General features: G+C 39.4%; 2 protein-coding genes across 2 annotated transcripts; both read right to left on the bottom strand.

The window, feature by feature from the left end:
- Positions 1–481: 481 nt before the first annotated feature.
- On the bottom strand, positions 482–4,699 carry LOC118429296 (histamine N-methyltransferase-like). The gene is made up of 4 exons (XM_035839780.1): positions 4,511–4,699; positions 3,691–3,791; positions 2,568–2,784; positions 482–2,401 (listed from the first exon to the last, which is right to left on the bottom strand). The coding sequence occupies exons 1-4, from the start codon at positions 4,695–4,697 to the stop codon at positions 2,031–2,033; spliced, it is 876 nt and encodes a 291-aa protein (XP_035695673.1). The 5' UTR covers positions 4,698–4,699; the 3' UTR covers positions 482–2,030.
- A 3,505-nt stretch (positions 4,700–8,204) lies between these two features.
- LOC118429188 (G protein-coupled receptor 137Ba-like) lies at positions 8,205–18,971 on the bottom strand. The gene is made up of 8 exons (XM_035839644.1): positions 18,407–18,971; positions 15,454–15,503; positions 14,961–15,066; positions 14,441–14,563; positions 13,586–13,726; positions 12,791–12,922; positions 12,111–12,214; positions 8,205–11,501 (listed from the first exon to the last, which is right to left on the bottom strand). Exons 1-8 carry the CDS (start codon positions 18,857–18,859, stop codon positions 11,288–11,290), a joined length of 1,323 nt encoding a protein of 440 aa, XP_035695537.1. The 5' UTR covers positions 18,860–18,971; the 3' UTR covers positions 8,205–11,287.
- Positions 18,972–20,170: the final 1,199 nt, after the last annotated feature.

The following is a 20,170-nucleotide window of genomic DNA, read 5'->3' as shown; positions in this document are numbered from 1 at the left end:
GTACACTTTTTGGCCTTTAAACAGTTAATAACTGTGTAAAGTTTCGTTTCTTTTGGTTAATGGAAAAGTAGTCTTTTAACCAACAACTCACGAATTCGTGTATCAATCCAACAACTCTATATCACAACTTACTCCATCCTAGCAGCTGTAAATGAGAAACCATTGAGAGTTCAGAAATGAAAATCGGCATGCATCATATAGAGACATTTGATATCATATATGTGTAATGTTGACCTCCTACAGTGATTTTCAGTGGGTCAGATTTAGAGGAATTCACAGTCTGACAAGCTACCAAGGGTGTGTTCATCTTGAAATCTACTCAGTTGCTCATAAAATGATAAAGACCAAATTTAAAAAATTCAATCTCAAGAGGACATATGCCTCTACTTTTGTGCCAAATTTCAACTCAATTGATTTAAAAACGAGTCTGTTATGAACTTATGAAACCACTTGCATTACTTTCTGACTCACCCTCGTATGCTGTTTTTTTTTTTGCAGACTGCAACTCAGGAAGTTGTGAATGAATCCCTAAGATGATTGATATTAAGGTATGGTATAGACATCTGTGACCTACTGAAAGCTACTGATATCTGATCATGCAGAGATATGAAGCATCAGAAATCCTGTAAAAGTCTGGAAAGGGGTATCTAGCGAGTCAGCTAAGAGTCCGTAATGAGTACCTTCAACGTGAGACGAGAGATGAACAACTGTAGGACCATCGTTGCCATGGCAAGCATAACAGGATGCTGCATTTAACAATTGTTTGTCTATCATGTCCCAACAGAAATTAAAAAAAAAAAGATCAGCAGTTGGATACTTTTCGTTATACCCTTGATGATTTGTTTCCTGAGTACATGTATGTTCTCAGGGCAAGTGTATTGTGGTGATGACGTTCATTGCATTACATTCCAGACGACGTCCTTTTGAAAAGCAGTTAAGGTAAGTGGTAAGAAATAAAAGGGTGAACTGTGATCAGAGCTGTTTGGGTCGAGTGGCCTTGGTGGGTCGCCATTATATGAAACATTCAAAGACATTGCCAAATGTTTTTTTAAATTATTTTTTCAATTTTTACTTTATTCAGATAAACAAAAAAAAACATACAATACAAGAAAACTTAAACAAGAACATACAAGTGCACATACACTGACAGGTGAGTACTTGTGGTAGTGATATTACAGAAACAGGTATAAGGGTTCCCAATTTTTGTTATGTTTACTAATTTTGTTTTTAGCTGTTGCGATATTTTTTTTCATTTTATGCACATATTTAACGAAGGCAATAAACATGTGGATGGATAGATTCGATGTCTCCCGGTTTTTATAGATATATATTTTGCCCAATAGAATTATAACATTAGCAATTACTGGTGTTTCACTTGATAAATCGCCTAGTAATACATTCAATGGGTTGTTTATATCTAGGTAGTGTCCTGTTATGGAATTATACCAAATTTGAACCTTTTCCAAAATAAAAATACAATGTGACAATTCCAAAATAACTGTTTCGCTGTTTCGTCATCCTCCCCCCACAGAGAACATTTCGAACTACTTTTGATGTTCCAAATATACAGCATTCTGTTTGTAGCTAGAAACTTATGCAAGAGTTTAAATTGGCATTGCCAAATGTTTGATGATGATTCCTTTCATATTTCAACTAGCCAGATGTGGGTGTCTGACTTTCACCATGGCAGAGCAAGTTGACCCACACACCTCAGGTCGAAGCTCAATTTTCCTTCTCTCTCACCTAACGTTACTGTAATAAATAACAAACGGTTTGAATTTTGACACTTTATTTTTGATAATTATGCCCCGACATTTGAGTTGTGAACATTGTTTTTGGGGTGAGGAAGAGAACTTGTTTACACCTTTCGTAAGGCTATGGGACATGACATTTGATACTTCAAAACTTTAGAATTTATCTTTAAGAAAGAAGGCTTACATACATATACAACATCAACTTGCATTGACGTAATGTTAAGAGCCATCTAGATGTGAAAAATAAAGTCTTTCTATATCTATCTAACGATGTCTTTACATTTCTTCTGTGCCCTCTTTGAAAGCAATGATAACTTCTGTGGCACTTTTGAAGAGTATCTTATCATCAACTACCAACGAATTACGCCGGATATACTCCAGAACCATTGCTCTTATTCCTGGTTTACTGGACACGTAAGGTGTTTGTGCCAAAAAGTCCAGAAGCATCGCTCCTGTTTCCGAGCCCTCCTCAAAGCACTCTGTGACGTCCACGATGTTTTCACACAAATCCGTGACGTAACCGATGTCCTGTGTGTCAAACCACTGTGTGACGTCATCGGATGTGCGGAGTGACGTCATCAAACGGTCACCCGGTTGGCCGAACTCTTCCCACAGCTTGTACCACAGCTTCATCCAGTCACACTTATCTGTAGATATGCAACAGGTGCAACTTGAATCAGAATACCCTTCTGGACAAAACCATGAATTGATATGTGTGACATGTTTGCCAGTTTTCTTCTGTGTAGTTTGAAACTTCAGAAAAATGGCGAATATATAGCGTCAGCTCAACAGTCATCAAAATTACTGATTTACCTGACCCCATGACGACTACTAGCATGCAAACACCGTCGGCCAGCTGTTCCCACATGTTCCGCAAGGTGTCGTGCAGTGGGTCTACGTGATACAGAATGTTGACCGCGTGGATCAGATGGAACTTGGTGTCGTCCTTTGTCTGGAAGTACTCCTCTGCTGTCTGCTGGCGCCAGTCAAACTTCACAGCACCGAGACTCGCGTCTTCTTGCACCAGTGCCTGAAATTTTAACGCTAATTGACCTTTATCCGCGGGGCAACCTATATCCGCTGTTTTGATAAGTTGTCTAGGGACATGAAGTCGACGATAGCCTGGAATCCAGCCAACACATCAGGTGTTCGTTACCATTTGAACGATCGGCATTTGCATATTCGCAGAGATTTTATGCGAGACGTGTTGGCAGGAAGCGTACCTTAAGCCCCCTTCACACGATAGCAAGAATCAGCCGGAATGCCGTCGGAATGAAAATTCTTTTCTATTCCTGGCAATTCCTGGCAATTCGTAGTGTGTTCCAGAAATTCGTACTGCATTCCAGCTATTCATGCCCGTTCTTTTGCCTGGCCCGAAAGTTTTTGACATGTTAAAAACTGTCGAGGTGCATTCGAAGTGGAGAAATATCGAACGGCATTCAAAGTGTATTCTAAGTGTATTCCAACTATTCTAACTGCATTAGGACCGCATTCTGCGGCATTCCAACATTATTCGAAACATTCTAATCTCATTCGATGGAGAACCGAAACGGCAAGCCACTTCGAATCCTATTTTGCAAATACTTCATTCCGGCTGGTTCTGCTTGATTCCTGCTGATTCGGTTTCAGTGTGAAGGCTCTATTAGGGAAGAGACCAAAGCACAACTCGGCTGGATTCCAGGCTAGTCGACGAGCGATGGTTTAAAATTGTAATGTTTTCATAATATTGCAGTCCGTTGACTTGATGTCCCTAAATAAGTCCCAAGTGACCTACGTTTCATGAATAGTTTGTGCCACCTTCATTGATATCAATGTCACCATCTCTAACATGCATATGGAATATTGCATCAGCAATATATGAGAAATGTAAGGCTAGAAAAGAACCTAAACACTTTTAGTCTATAAGGAATGATCATTAATTAATAAATAATATTACCTTATATCGGTCTACCATTTCTCCCGACGGTTCCACCACCCTGTTGTACACACTGCTGTGACGTTTCAGAAGCTTCTTGAGAAAGAGGCTGTCAACCTCTCCTGGGGATAGGACACAAAATTATCGTGGTTTTATCCAAGAGTTTTAAAAGTGTTTTATTTATTTCTATTCACATCCATTTGGACAGGAATCACTTCTACTTGTGAACGTCTTCTGGTCAAAAGAACATGACAGTCAGAATTAACAAAGGGGACTTTTAAAGATTACAACAGTAATAGAAATATAACTCAGCTTGATATAAAAATGAACTAAGTCAACATTATAGTATAAAAGTTACAATAACAACAACGGAAAAAATAATTATAAGTTACATATTAGTCTAATTAACAACAAACGAGAGTTTCATGACCTAACAAGACAGTGTTAAAGTTGACATGAGCTATACGTGACCTGGGTAAAGAGACAGTATAGGAAAGTATACATGTACTTGTTAATTTATTTATTTTCTCCCGTGACACCTCCCCTCAACTGGTCCTCTAGGAAGAACGGCCTACATGTTGGCCGATAGGGCTTACCAGCATAAATAAAGGTGAACTGAACTGAACTACAGACAGTAAAAAGATACTATCTCTTTCTTGTTTCACACAGACTCAAATTGGTTTATAATTTTGTTGTCTTCTTTTTCTGAACATTGGTGCCATTGATAGCGCCCTTGTTGAGAGACATCACAAGACAAGCAAAAAGGGACGGTACTTTTTGTGCCATTTGCCTCCCCCCAAAATCCAGCCCCCAGTTATAAAGGTGGTCATGTCTGTCTCACCTGATCCACTCCCTATCCCCAACACACGTAACTCGGCCCCCGACTCACACAGGAGAGAGTCTGGGACCTTTGTTGCATAGAATAGATAGTCTTTGACTATGTTGTTCTTCCCAATCGCGGCTTTAATGGCCGCGAATCCTGCCGAATACCGCTCAGGAGACGCGTGGATAAGCTTTCCCAGATCCATCACTCCTGTATGGAGATTTGATATGTCAATTGTTGGTTCATTTTAGAAGAAGATGTTACAATTGACAGTACATAGCTTGAAGGTATACATGTATAAGATTTCTGCTTAAATTACTAAGTAATCATCCGAACATAATTCAAAGCCGGGAATCCTGCCGAATACCTCTCAGGAGACAAATAAATAGGTCACATAGACTAGCTTTCCCAAATCCGTCACTCCTGTATAGAGATTTGATACGTAAATTATCGGTTACTTTTAGAAAAAGATGTTACAATTAGATGTACATAGCGTGAAGGCATATATGATTTTTGCTTTAATAATCAGCAAAATGTCTGCCTACGTACCTACCATGACCTCTCTCGGCTGGAGTAAACGTACAGTGACTACGCACACGTGACCAGTTGATCAAGTTCTAGTTTGGCCATTGGCCAAAAGAGGAGGGAAAATACTGACAAGTTCTTACGTTCTATTTCTGACAGTATACCAAACCAGTTTTTATTGAACTCTTCGTCAAAGACTCATTTTGAGCGGATCGCCGCCAAGCCTTTTCGAACGAACGCACACTGGCGCATCGATCCATTCATCCATAGGTACGTAAATCCATCGGTAGGAAGGCCCCCAGGAAGCAGCTGGCAACCAAGGCTGTCCTCAATTAAAGAGCGCCCCGGCTACCGGCGGCGTCAAGAAACCTCGACCTCGGCACCGTGGCCCTGAGAGAGATCCGTCGCTACCAGAAGTCGACGGAGCTGCTCATCCGCAAGCTGCCCTTCCAGCGCCTGGTGCGAGAGATTCAAGACCTCGGCATTCATGGCCCTGCAGGAAGCCAGCGAGGCCTACCTGGTCGGTCTCTTCGAGGACACCAACCTGTGCGCCATCCACGCCAAGCGTGTCACCATCATGCCCAAGGACATTCAGCTCGCACGCCGCATCCGAGGCGAGAGCGCCTAATACCCCTGCCACATTAGTCTGTGTAACACAAACTCCGCTGTCCAGGGCTCTAACTGGCCCCTCCCCGCGGATAGGCGGATGTTTGGCGGGCTGCTATAAGCGAGATTTAATCAGGCTACTGCCACATTATCCACGATCTTCGGGCGTATCGATGGAAGATCGGTCGTATTTAAGATCGACAGAGGGTTGCGCGTATTTTTCACCTGAAAATCGTCCCTGTCACATATAAGCCATACTTTGTACCTTGTACAATTGTTGTGCAATAAAGTTATTATTATAAGCGAGGCTCGGGCGATTGCCGCAGTTCTAATCGTCGTCCGATCGATTTTCACCAATTGTGACAGGGGTATAAGGAGGATCGGAAGATGATCGACAACCCCAGCCCTTTTCAGGGCCACTTACATATCCCATTCCTTGTCAAGATTACAAAGTGTGCTTAATCTAATTACTTGAATTGCATAGTACTACCCGTGGACAGAAAGCAAAAAGTCATTTGAGTACTAAAAATTACAATGTTGCTTTTCTACAAGGATTGAAAACTATTGCAAAAGTCGGGGACCGAGAAAGTTTCTTTGTCAGCATTAACGCTGAAAGTTCTCAACTTTTAAAACATTATGGCGTCTAGATTACAAAGTGTGCGTTACTTTAATCACTTGAATTGCATAGTACTACCCGTGGACAGAAAGCAGAAAGTCATCTGAACACTAAAAATTACTTTGTTACTTTTCTAAAAGGCTTGAAAACTATTCGGATTAACCGCAAAAGTCGGGGACCCGGAAAGCTCCGTTGACGCGGAACGTTCTCAACTTTCAAACGTTATGGCGTCGAGATTACAAAGTGTGCGTTACTTTAATCACTTGAATTGCATAGTAATACCCGTGGACAGAAAGCAAAAGGTCATCTGAGCACTAAAAATTACTTTGTTACTTTTCTAAAAGGCTTGAAAACTATTCGGATTAACCGCGAAAGTCGGGGACCCGGAAAGCTCCGTTGACGCTGAACAGTCTCAACTTTCAAACGTTTTGGAGTCAAGATGACAAAGTGTGCGTTACTTTAATCACTTAAATTGCATAGCACTACCCGTGGACAGAAAGCAAAAAGTCATCTGAGTACTAGAAATTACTTCGTTACTTTTCTACAAGGCTTGAAAACTATTGCGAAAGTCTGGGACCCAGAAAGCTCCTTTGTCAGCATTAAAGGGGCATTCCACTCCACACGGGAGTGTTATTTTCCGATAGATATCAATTTTAGGAAGTGATAACTGCATACTACTTCACATTATACGATAAAGTACCCAGTTTCTTCACATGCCTCAAAAGCATTCAGTCTTCTACTAAGCTCCCCAAGTACCCTCTAATTGAATTAATCCTATGGCTGAATACAATGCAAAACTTTTAGGTAAGGTTACAAAACTAATTTCAGGTTCGCTAAGAAATCTCGTCTTGTTCTTGTATTCTTTGCTATCTTATGAGCAATTTGCCTTCTCGGTGTGCTTAGCGTACCTCATTTATTCCGAAAATATGTACGATAAACACAGTGTCTGTGCGTATAGGGAATGCATGGGTAGGGTCTGCATGGGTTTAGTGAGTGTCCTTATTGTACACATCACGTAATTCATCCCAAGGTGAATTCCACAAAATTCGGCTGATTATGTATTCATTGCCACATTATCTATTGGAAAACAAGACTCCCTTCTGGGGGCACACACCAGTTTATTTGGGGGTTCAAATGGAGGCGGCACACCCTCAAGTCTAGCGACCATCTCTTCCAGGGAATTATCCTGAAGAAAAATAACTGTATATGGGGTGAGAGGATATACCTTCAGCTACAAGACCAACTGAGTTTCGATCCTTCAACTTCTCTAATTTTCAAAAGTTATAGGGAAAAAACATTATTTTCATGTCAAAAATGATGCACAAAATCGGGCATTTTCGCATTGGATAAAACAGATGAAGAAGATTTTTCCGGCAAGCACGACTGATACTGCCAGAAAGAGGAAAATCTAACGACTAATCCAGCCAATTATAAAGAAAATTCTAGTACTACAGTTTTTTTAATCATCCACGGCGCGCGGCATTGCAACTTTGCTTGACACAGCGCTTCAGAGGTAAATCTAGGTCACGGGCCTCTTTACATTCAGGCGTAGGGATATCGCGGAAGCAACGCGCGGACCAAAACACAATTTGCACCAAAAACACACCATTTCCTACGCTTTTCAGCCATGTAACCGTTTAATGTCATTTCGCAGGAAATAATGAGAAATGTCAACTCAAACTTGGGCCCTCGAAAGCCTTTCGTCACTTTTTGGTCGCGGACTACCACGGACCCCGGTCGCGGAAGAACTGGGGTGTGCACCGTTCTGGAATGGAATGCCCCTTTAACGCTAAAAGTTCTCAACTTTCAAACGTTTTGGCATATAGATTACAAAGAACTTGCTGACTGTTCTTTGAGCACTTTTAAGTATTCTCGATCTCGAATTGACAATTTCACTATATATTGCTATGGCCCTGATATCAACTATGCTCAGGCTCTTTAGCCAATAAAAAAAGTAAATATGTGTTACAAGATGTCGACATCTTTTATTGCTCTAACTTCTTTTCAAGCATTATGATACTGTATATGCAGGCTTCATTCTCACTTCATGCTAACTCAAATTGACACAAAGTTTCAAACATTTAAGTTATCATAGACTCCATAGCTTCTACAGTGATGGCAACACACAGTGTTACACAAACAAGTCTGGTGTTCTCTTTCTTTATAGATTTCTGACAAAGTAATCCAAAGGACACTGGTATTCTTAACGCCATATTGTAATCACACTATTACAAATATACGTTGTACGAGCACAAGTTTTATGTGCTTGTACATCATAATACTGTAAATGCAGAAATGTTCGTGTTGGATTAATGTTCGCGGTTTTCGCGGTGACCACTTCACCGCGAACTTAAATCCACCGCAAAAAAGTCCTTTTCCCCGCGACCGCGAAATTAAATCCCCGCGAACTTAAATGCATTTAAAGTATACTGAACAAAGAAGGAACAATGTACATGGTCTACATATTTATTGTTGCTTCAACTGTTGAAAGCCCTTATTGTTAACTGTTAGATACAGGAAGTCTGTTTTGAAATTCATCACTCAGGTATCAAATACCTTAAGCCAGTTGTCGACCTTCAAAAAGGCTAGGGTTGGCAGGTTTTTGTCAGCCGGTGACTGGAAACACAAAATTCTTTCCCAAGCCTTGTTCAAGCCTACATTCACTAAATGTTTTCAACATCTATTTAAAAACACATCAGCATGCTAGAAATTCCATTTCAAGTGTATAATGTTCAAGAGTAACACGGTACATGCTGACAGTCTTCAACTTATATCATATATACATAACACATGAAATATAATAGAGAAGGTTAACTTAAAAGCCATAACGGTATGATAATATCATGCCACAGACAGGTATACTGGCATTTGAAATTAAGAAAAATAACTAATACTGATACAACTATAGGCCAGATTGCCGACATGATTGAATTAAAATGAAACAGCAGCTCAATCTCACAACAATACACAAGATATCAGTCTTTGGGATTTTGATTTCAAGAATCATTAAGCCATCAGTTGATTCTATTACAAATGTATGCATCCACTGTGAACTCCAAAAGTGATGTGAGTGTGCAAAGAAAACAAAATCTCCTAATTATTAAATTTAAGTGGTCAGGAAGGTTTAACAAATGACTAAACATGGTATACCAAAAAACAGATTCTTCATTTTTGTTCCTTCTCACCTTTTCATCTTTGACATTGAAATAGACTTTGGCATTCTAAAACATTCTGTATCGGTTTCTATCGGTGTAGGGAACAGTTGAAAATACTTGGCTGCAAGATTGTCCGCTTTACAGTGTGGTTGAAAACTTTTCTTTCATGGAAATCGCTGAAAATTGATGCATATCATCCAGCTGAAACAATCAAATCAACATGACCCTTTAATTGAATAACAGCAGTTTGCTAAATGTAAGTTCCTCAAGCGCTGAAAATATTGTATTACAACATGATTCCATTTCATCCTACAGTATTTGCAAATTCCAAAATGTAATTCCTCACGTACACACTGTTCAGTTTTTATAATATTCCATATCACAGCCAACACAGCGCCATCATTTCTAGTACATCTGCTCAGCAGATATGCCCATTCTTTACATTGTGGCACACAAAAGTGCAATTACTTACTAATAGAAAGCTCAGCTTTCTAAGCTAGTATCTTCATTTATTTCAGTAGGTAAGTTCCATACCTACAACCTTGTCATAGCCATTCCATTTCTATAAAACTCAAAATGATGTGGAAACCCTGTTTGAAGGACAGTGACAACTAAAATAAAATGCCTATGAATATACATAATTTGTGCTTTGCCACAAATTTTCATTCAAGGAAAAGAAAAACGTAATATTGGCAAAAAAGTAATTCTTCAGTCAGTGACTTTTGAAAACTTAATAAAACTTCATAATAATTCCTACATTACAAAGGCAACTGAGGTATTTACAAGCAAATTGGCAAGTGAAGAAATTATATGTACTACCTCAAATGCTCCTTATTGCTACAATGCTGCCAAAATTCCAAACTTAGGCAATGTTAATTCCATCTCCTGTTACAATAATTATTTTCTGGAGATGGCATTTACAAGTACAGTAAGAGTCATTTTAATACGGCCTTGTTCTAGGCTATTCCCTCTAAACATGATATGTTTATCTTGAGCAGCTGATGGGATGGTCATTATTATATTCAAGCATTTTATATTTACAGTTCTTCCATGTACTTCCGTGTATATTTTTCTACATGTATTATGCATTTATCACATTTGCATGGCAAATCTTGATATTTTATGTGTATTCTTCATTCTATCATTTACGAGAATAGTATAGCCAGTACTTAATTCAATTACTTTACATCACAATTTTACTGGGCAGGCATTCAGAATTTAAAAGTTATTTCATACACTTCAAACCTTGTTGTCTCTCAAGTCATAAAATAACCTCTTAGTTTTGCTTCAACATGTCTTCTCATCATACAAGGGGTGATTAATAAGTTCTGAGCCTCACCAAGAATCAAGGTGCACAATGCAAATTTCGAAGCATAACTATAAAGTATTAAACCTTTTATGAATGCCTACTTCAATTCAAATCATTATGATCAATACTTTGCAGGCAACACCCAGTAATGTTAGTTGAGAGAGAAAGAAAAAAAATTTGACAATCAAGCTGTGACCTGAGGTGTGTAGGTCAACTTGCTCTGCTGAAAGAGTCATGATCAGATAACCACTTCTTTCTAGTTGAAATATGAAGAAAATCCTCATCAAACATTTTGATAATGCTTTTGAAGATTTCATGGCATGAGGAACTCGACTAACACAGCTCTGATCACAGTGCACCTTGTTTTTCTTACCACTTACATGTACATGTACACCTACTGATTTCAAAAGGACGTCAACTGGAAAGTAATGACCACAATGACTTGAAATTTGGTTGGTTTTTATAAAAGGCTTTAATACTATAATTGTGCCCCCAAATTCGAATTGTGCACCTTATGTCTTGGTGAGGCTCATCACTTATCGATCACCTATTGTACATTCTACTACCCTGACATTTTTCTTTCCTCATGTCCCATCGTACGCCTGGTACCTGCCCCCAGGGTTGACATTCCCCGTGCTGAACAGGAGGGGTGGGGTGGTGCCGGGCATGCCGTACTGCCCCGAGGGGTAGCTCCCGCTGCTGCTCCTCATGATGGTGCCGTACCCCCGGGGGGTGGGGGTGCTGCTGTTGATGGAGTAGGAGCTGGGGGTGACTGGCAGGGTCGGAATGTCGTATTGGCTACATGGGAGGAGAAGATAATGAACATCTAAAAACAAATGGCAAGTAGTATGGGGTTATACCCCCAGGTGAACCAGAGGAATACTGCTATAGCACAACATATACCTAGGGATGTCCCTGTGGCTAAACTGGTAGTGGCCTTGCACTTGAGCGCCTGGTTTGAATTTAGTTGGTTACTGAAAGACCAAAGTTCAAGCCCCAAGTTCAAGACACTTTGTCTTCTTGGTACCAAACTTTCAAGGTCTGAGAAACTTCAAATTGTTCTCACAACTAAATGTTCACTGTGGCGGCAGGTGCATGTAAAAAAAGTCGGCAAATTGTTTGTTATCAGTAATGATAACTTCACGTTACAGGCATCACTGTAAAAACAATAAACATAAAAGTAACAGTTAGAAAATCAGGAATTACAGTATTCCAGAAGGGACGTAAAATGGGGGCCCCATGTTTGAGGAGGTGCCTCGTGAATGTTAAAGGGGCTAGAAACCCTCCCTGTAAAATATACTCTGCTACAGAAACAGCCAGCTGCAGGAGACTTGCTGGCTAATGTACAGCTAGGCACTACATTGAGGTCAACAACAACAACAATAACAACACAATGTACATGTGTACCTGCCACTTCTGCTGTGTACCCTGGATAGATCATCATCACTGTCGTATCTCCTGGGGTTGTCAAAGAAGTATTTATAGCTCTGGGTGGACATGCTTGATGACATCTGGAGAAACAAGAATATACTGTACTTTAATGTTGAAACAACAGCTAACATCATAACAGTAAAATATTTATACAGCAGCACAGGAAGATGTTGAATCTCTGAGAGCACTAAGCAGGTACATGTATGTCACTGGGCCTCACCTATTCTGGCAACTTCACAAATTTTTCGACGATTTTCTGTGACGGTTACACAGATGTGCAACACATGAGCAAAATACGTCACCCAGCAGTGTTACCACTGAATTGTACAATGATTAAGGTTTATCAAAAGGAGATGCGCCTCTAGGCAACTAGTTAGTAACTAGTTCGTGAGAATTGTGACATACATGTATTGCCAACTATGATTTTTTTTAGATTTCCCAAAGTTTGCTATTTCAGGCAAAAAATTAGCACCTGTTGGCAACAAATTGGTAAGGTGTTGGTGACTGTTAGGGAATGTCGCAATGTTGCAAATAGTTGCCGACAGATCCACCGAGATATCGGCTTAAGGTTAGATGGTCACAATGCAATAAGGAGCATTTGAGAATAACCCACCCGATTTGATTTGATTTAATCGACTGTATAGAGAGAAACCTACCAGATCTTGTGGAGGGCGCCTGACCCGGTACAGGATGACCACGATAGAGGTGGGCAGGAGCTCCCAGAAAAACAGAACCAGCCCAAACACGATGTAGTTCAGATCACTGGCACCCAGGTTCAACAGGTCAGCCTGGGAGAAACATAGCACAGCATTCAGGACAACATTCTACACAATCATAACCTTGGCATCCAGGCAGCTTAGTACTTTCTATAGCAGGTTTCTCACAAGCGCATTTGAGAACAGGGAGCCCCTACGCTGTGATTTGTATCACCTACACTGTGATTTCTCACTGAAAAGACAATGACACATTGACGCAGGCCACAGTTGAGGAAACCTCAAGTAACAAGTAACACTGTGATTTAGGCCCTTACAATGTGTTTCAACTAGCAAAGGGGGCTTTTCTATTGTTTTGTAACAACTTAAACAAGGGAAGAAAAATTGTTATTCTATGAAATTTGGACCTCAAAATAAAGGAAATAAAAATACTGTTTCTCAGGTTTTGAAATTTGAATTCATACGTTTTCAGGGGGTGGATGCCCCCAGACCCTGGTAGCCTACATGTACAACTACAATGCTCACACGTATGCCTCTTGACAAATAGCCTTAAGCTTGCTTTAGATACCCCCTACACTCAGTGATTGTGAAAATATTCTGGAACTCTGTACAAGATGCTAGGCACTTTCAAGTCCAAAAATAACTATACAAAGACACTCTATCAGTAACTCAAAACAACGGACAATACATCAAAGGATTTGATTGCTACTGACTGTTTTGTATTTACATTTATCCTACCTGATCAGAGACATTGAGCCAGCTATACCCGAGGGAAGGAGTGGAGATGGGTGAGACTGCGATCAGGTTGTACATGGCACGGGACACATACAGCAGGATGATCCCCACTGATGCAGCAATGGACTGGCCCACTGTAAAACCCTAGGGTTAAAGAAGGCAAATGGAGATGATTAAACCAATGGACTTAAAGCAGTACTGTCATTCTGACAAAAATGCGACACAGATACAGAATATATAACCCAAGAAATAGCTAACTCTGACCAGAAAAAACAGTAAAAAGAAGAGTCTATGACAGTACAACATTTTCTGTTGGTACAGTATTAATAATCATAGCAATATTTATCAATTGGACACAGACCCTTGTTCTAATATACACCTTTCTAATGTTACTGAACATCCAACTTATAAGATCATACTTTCAGTTCTTGAACCCTGTCACAAGGTACATGTAATTAGACGTCAAATCATGAATATCACTTTACCGTCACATTTAGTAGCAATTTGGAGCCTGGCATTGCAGCTTACAAAAACATAATTTAAGACAGCAAAAAAAACAGGTACTGTATCACAATGAATTAGTACTGTCCACTCCTCAAAAATACTTTACAGCATGCCATGGTGTCCAGATCTGAATCAGATGCCATTTTCACTGTGACATCATCAAAATTAAAGTAATGCTGAGGCTCAAAATTTAAACCTGGCGATAGGAATATGCAGCTGGAAGTACGATCTTGGACGGTTTTATTTCAACAATAATATTAGAATAGAAGGGTCAATATTTGGTACAGATGTCTATGTTCAATGAATGATTGAAGAAATGTTGCATTTTGATGTCATTGATACTTTAAAGCTTACCTTTGCTTCCAGTAAAACATTTGCTGTTGGCATTCTGGCAATCTTGTAAATGCAGACAGACAGCAGAATAGCAGAAATCACAAACAGGGAGTCGTTGATAATGACCCGCCCTACTATGATGGCCTGTGGAAATGAAAACAAATAAACCATTGGGTTATTAAATGTACCATAGAATAATCCACGTAGTTTTTGTTATGACAATGGTACACATGTTGGCAAACTTAAATTTAGCAAACTTATTTCTAAGAAGTTTTGTTTTCAATATCTAAATTGTTCTGCATTATCGTGTTTCAATTACATGGGAATTTTGTTTCCAAAAGACCAATCCTGACGGTCCATCACAATTGGCAGTTCAACCAATAAGAGAATGGCAATTAGCATTTTGACCAATGAGAGAGTAGCTGCAAGTCCATCAAAAATTTGCATCCTTATGTGTTTGCATCTTGTACTGTTCAATATAAACCTGAGAGGTGTGTTAACTGAGTCGACAATACAAACAAACAAACAAACAAAGCCCTACCTCAGGAATGTCCTGTCCGTTGTACTGCCGTATCAGGACTGCACAGGTGATGTTAGTGGCCACAAAGATTAGAACAGCCACCCCAAATGTTATCTTCAGTGGTCGTCTGGGAGGAAAAAACACATTGAATTTCTCATATCATGCTCACTTCAGAAAAAAAGTACTCAGATTCAACATCTTATAGGTCAAGTAAAAAATTTAGTCTTGATAAATTGCTTATATGTCACAAAGATTCAACATTTTATAATAACAATAACATACAGCTATAACAGCATCATTCAGAGACATTTTGCAGCAGTTTTTTTGTATAATTTCCAGTAAGGTTGAAAATTTGTGGCAACAAACAAAAATTGATGCATGCACAGATGTCATCCGAATCAACAGGGTCATAGCTATAGTCCTCTGGCACAAATTAGCAATAAGTAATATGATGTCTTCACCAGACAGTGTTTTATACAGTATAGCTCTGGCAGAAATACAATACAGTACTTACTTATATCTGCTGGGATTTGAGGCATATTTGCCCTTTGCTTTGAAGACCACCTGTTAAATAAAATAGTAAAGCTTGTAAAAACGGAGAATATGGACACATTTAAACGATAATTCAAAACAAAATATCTATCGATATTCCTTTCTTTTTCAGTTACACATATCCCATGTTAAAGAACCCATCATTGAATGCCGTGGATTTATAAATTATCATAATCATTCAAATCAGATCAGCTGATTTCCATTATAAGTATCCATTATGTAGATCAAACACACAAACCAAAATTATACATTTGTACCTCAATTCTTCATGGAGGTAACAATGAAAACCCAAGCCCTTACAAATTACGAGATTCATTTGTTCACTTTTGTCCATTAGCTTTTAAGCCATTGTGTTTCCCACTTCACCCAAGGCATAATACATTTCTGTTTGATAGAACAGCTGCAAATGCTTTTACAACTAATCGACACTCAGACTGAGTACTGTATTCTATTTCAAGGCCTAGAAATGCTGCTGGCAAAGGGCATAAATTTTCGATCTGACATCTATGTGATAAAATTCATAACTGTTACAGACATCCTATCACACTCTGTTAACCAATGATTGCATGTACAGTTGATGCAAGAATATGAAGTAAACACTGTACTTCCTTGTTGAAGTTGATCTATATATAGTTGTGCTTGCACAATGTATATGATGAATAATCATAATACAAAGTTGAAAATGCCAGTGCCTGGTGAATTTAAGTTTCACATTGTTAAACTGTTCAGCACCTGATGCATTCAAGTTTTCTATCATTGAACTGTATTTGTTGAATTACTTTGTCTGCAAAAAAGAAGAAGAAAGGAATCTGTATCAACTATTGCTAATTTTTAAGGACCATAACCAGGAACGGAACATGAATTTGTTTAGCCTAACCTGGAACAAAAACAAGCATTAAGGACACATCAGCACTTAACAGGTTATTAACAATGGTTTCTCACAATCAATATAGCAAGTCCTTCACAGTGTACATGGCTCACAAGTCAACAAATAGTATTTTGGTTAGAATCAAGCTGCAAAAAATATTTCATGTAAAGTTTGGATTTCTACATGTAGTATATAATAATATATATATACTGTGTGGTAGTCAACGTTGACACTGCTATGGTATACTTGTTGTTTTCAGTCGTGTCTAGATCGTATCCTTGATACGTCACTCAACCGTCGACATGTACTGATTGGTCAGGCTATTTGCTCTTTGTACACACTGCAGGGGTCATATATATACTTAGTACATAAACACTGGCTGGCCTGACCGAGGTGAGCTTCACAACATATATTAGTATAAGGAATTAATTTCACTGTGAGAATGGGTAATCTCCAAAATTCAATGTTTCCTAACTACAACATTAAATTGTAAATTATTCAATGAACATAGACATTGTTCAAAGTATACACTCTTAATTCTGATGTTATTGAACATCAAATTCAAATCTTACAAATCAATACTTCCAGTTCTTGATCCCTAGTAATTGTAGTATTTACACCCGTGACGTCATTATAGTAAACATGGTAGCCAACTTGGAATCCGGTGTTGCGTACGCTCTTCGGGAAGCAAAAAAGCAATGGTACCATATTACTGAAATACTTTGGTGATTTTATGATGATTATGCACTGTTTGCTTCTAAAAAGACTTGTAACAGTTGCATTCAAGAACCACCAACTAACCATGCCAACTGGTGCAGACCTTTTGGTTTAGTGGTTATGGGATAAGCTGGAGACCAGGGTTCGAATCCCAGGAGTCAGGTGATTGTACGACTCGCGCCTCTGTCTGTCTCAAGTTTTTCAGATTTTTTTCATGAGTTGCAGTGTCCAGTTCCGAGTTAATTATGATGTAACGGGCAGAACTCAGCATTAAATACAGTAGAAGCCATTTAATTACACATCCTATTTGCCAGCATATTTCATGCAATTATCTGGGTCATGCAACAATGCAAAGTTATCCAGCTGTACCACACCACCATGGGATTTGGGGATTCTGTACAACTAACAGAGAAGTGTATCGTAATACGTTGTGCAATTAACTGGGTTCTACTGAACTGGAAATATGATTTGTAAGATTTGATGTTCAACAACATCAGACTCTGAGCTGTATGATTAATCATAATGTTTTGTACAAACTTCTTTGAGTTACAACTTTTATCACTGATAGCTGATCAGGTATCAGGACAACTCGGCACCTGGGACGACTCGGCACCTAGCCAAGTGGGAAAACTTGGCACCAAGAATATGACATAAAATTGTGAAGGTTTGTGAGAAATGCAAGATGTTTAACTGCAAAACATTTCTCTCACTGCAATAACTTGTAAGTCATACAGTCGGCACAATTTTACGGACATTTTGAGGCTCTGAACGTCACTTCAAGGTACGTTAACTTTTTAAGCTCTGTCTATCTCAGATCGGTCATCTCAACGCGTTTTTGAAACCTACAAACAGTTGTAATTTATGACCAACAAAATATATTGAACTGCTTATTACATCTATTTTCATTTATACTAACTTGCAAACACGGTGATATAGAAGAGAAGTAGAGTGACATCGTGAAAGAACGCCGATATAACAACTAAAAAATGGCGTCGCCGGCGCGGCCCGCAACATGTTTTGGGGATCTTGTATCCTAAAAATTTGTATCCAAAACGTTACCTCGTGGGGTGAGATTGATTTGTACATTCTTATGTCACTTCTTATGCTGCCGGAATGATAGGATTATCATTCTTCGAGTGCAAAATATAAAAGTTATGTGCCGAGTAAGTATGGTGCCGACTAGGGCCGAGTTGTCTCAGGTGCCGAGTCGTCTCGAAACCGCTGATCATGATTTAATCTTATCAAGGAGGTTAAAAAAGACCTTTTTTAACCTCCTTGATCTTATCTGAAAATGTATTTCGGTGTCATAAGCACGTTAAGACCGTCTCACCTGTGCAAAATACATGTTGAGCAGACACAGAGTGATGAACTGCAGACATACAGGGCAGCAATATAACAGCCAATAGGGGAAAGTCGACAGGTTGTTAGCCAGCACGCAATTTTGGAAGTAGAACGAAAACAGAGTAGTCCTCAGTCCTGACCAAAACAGGCACAAAAACAAGAAAACAGTCTGGTAACTGAGCCTCTTGTGTTTGTAGTACAGTATGAGCCACAACTGCGCGTAGATGAACAGAAATAACAGTGCATAGAGTACGATGTAGGCCACCGTTAGTCCAAACGTTGCCTTCGGAAGGTAGGAGGGGCCGACAGGGATGGGGGTGGGGGATCTGAAATCCGCCGTACCCACAGCGAATTTCTCCGCCCCTCTTAGCGCTGAGCGGACCAGCATCCCGTCTAAGTGGTCTGGGAAGACGTTAGGGAAGTCTCTGTGCGCGTCTGACATCTTTAAACGGGTCGAAACATGCCGAATTCCTGTGGAAACATGAGGGACGGCCAAACTTCCTCCTGGCCTGCGTTACCAACCAGCGACTTTCACTTGTCACAAGACACCTGCCTCCAACCGCAGCAAAATGTAAAAGATAAAAGAACAGCAGTACAATCAATCAGAAAGATTTTAAATATTATACATTGCTTGTAGATACAAAATAATACAAAATGAATTTTAAAATGTTAATGTACTGATATTAATGTCCCTTGCTGTTAATATCACAGAATATTACTTATGGTTGTTGGCTTTCATAGGTCAAAGTTCAATTGCGAGATCAACACACGGCAAAGGTGAAGTCCACGTGTTTGTTCGTATTCTTTGTTTTTCAAAGGGTTATTGAGACTTTATGAAGCATAACTATTGTCTAGATAGATGTAGCGTACTTTTATATGCATGTGTGGAAGAAATTTGATGACGAAAGAGTTGTAGTATTCAAGTGTGCCGGTTGTAACGCATGGGGGCGGGGGAGGGGCAACATACAAGACTTAAGGTAGCAGAACACAGTTTTTGGTCAATACCCGTTGCGGTTGAAGGTAGCAGAACACAGTTTTCGGCCTATGGGGATTTCTATAGTTAAGGGCCTCAAGGTGACTAGCTTCGACACATTGAAAAATATAGTAGGGTGCACTTTTGGAATACCAAAATCGGATATGTTTGAGTTGAAGGTACAAGCCACAATATATTAAAAAACAAAAAAAATACTGTCGGCGTATCGTCTTCTCACGCCCTCTTTGAAATGCCCCTCTGCGGAGGTCACAGAACTGCAGCCGGCTCACGCTAGAAAGGCAGTTGCGTAATGGGGCGCATTTATACACAAAATAGAAAACTTTCACAATCCAAACCATTTAGTCTCAGAGTCGACACCTTCCGTGACCACGTAGCAAAGGTTATATCTGGCTGCCCCTCAAATAAGGCTTTTTACCTCTCCTTCAACAAGTTTATCTGTACTATTTTATGTACCCGCGTCATACACCCCGGGGTTTGCCCATTAATACTGTGTTCTGCTACCTTAAGACTGGGAGGTTTTGGTTGGTAACGTTAACTTTTGGTTCTGTCATACCATTCAATAAAGGAAGTTTAAGAAAATTCATAGTAGATGCGATAAATAGATGCTTTTGGTTGTTTTTTCAAGCAACGAGAATCAATTCTCTTTCTGTAGTGATGACACAAAAGCCATATAAACTTGTTACCATATTGACCAATAAAACAGCATAATTATTATTTCAAATAGCACGAATATGTACAACATACATAACTAACACCAGA

This window comes from Branchiostoma floridae, chromosome 1 (genome assembly GCF_000003815.2).
Source record: "Branchiostoma floridae strain S238N-H82 chromosome 1, Bfl_VNyyK, whole genome shotgun sequence".
Lineage (NCBI taxonomy): Eukaryota > Metazoa > Chordata > Leptocardii > Amphioxiformes > Branchiostomatidae > Branchiostoma > Branchiostoma floridae.
Note: the sequence above shows the minus strand (reverse complement) of the source record. Positions and strands in the feature narration are given on the sequence as shown.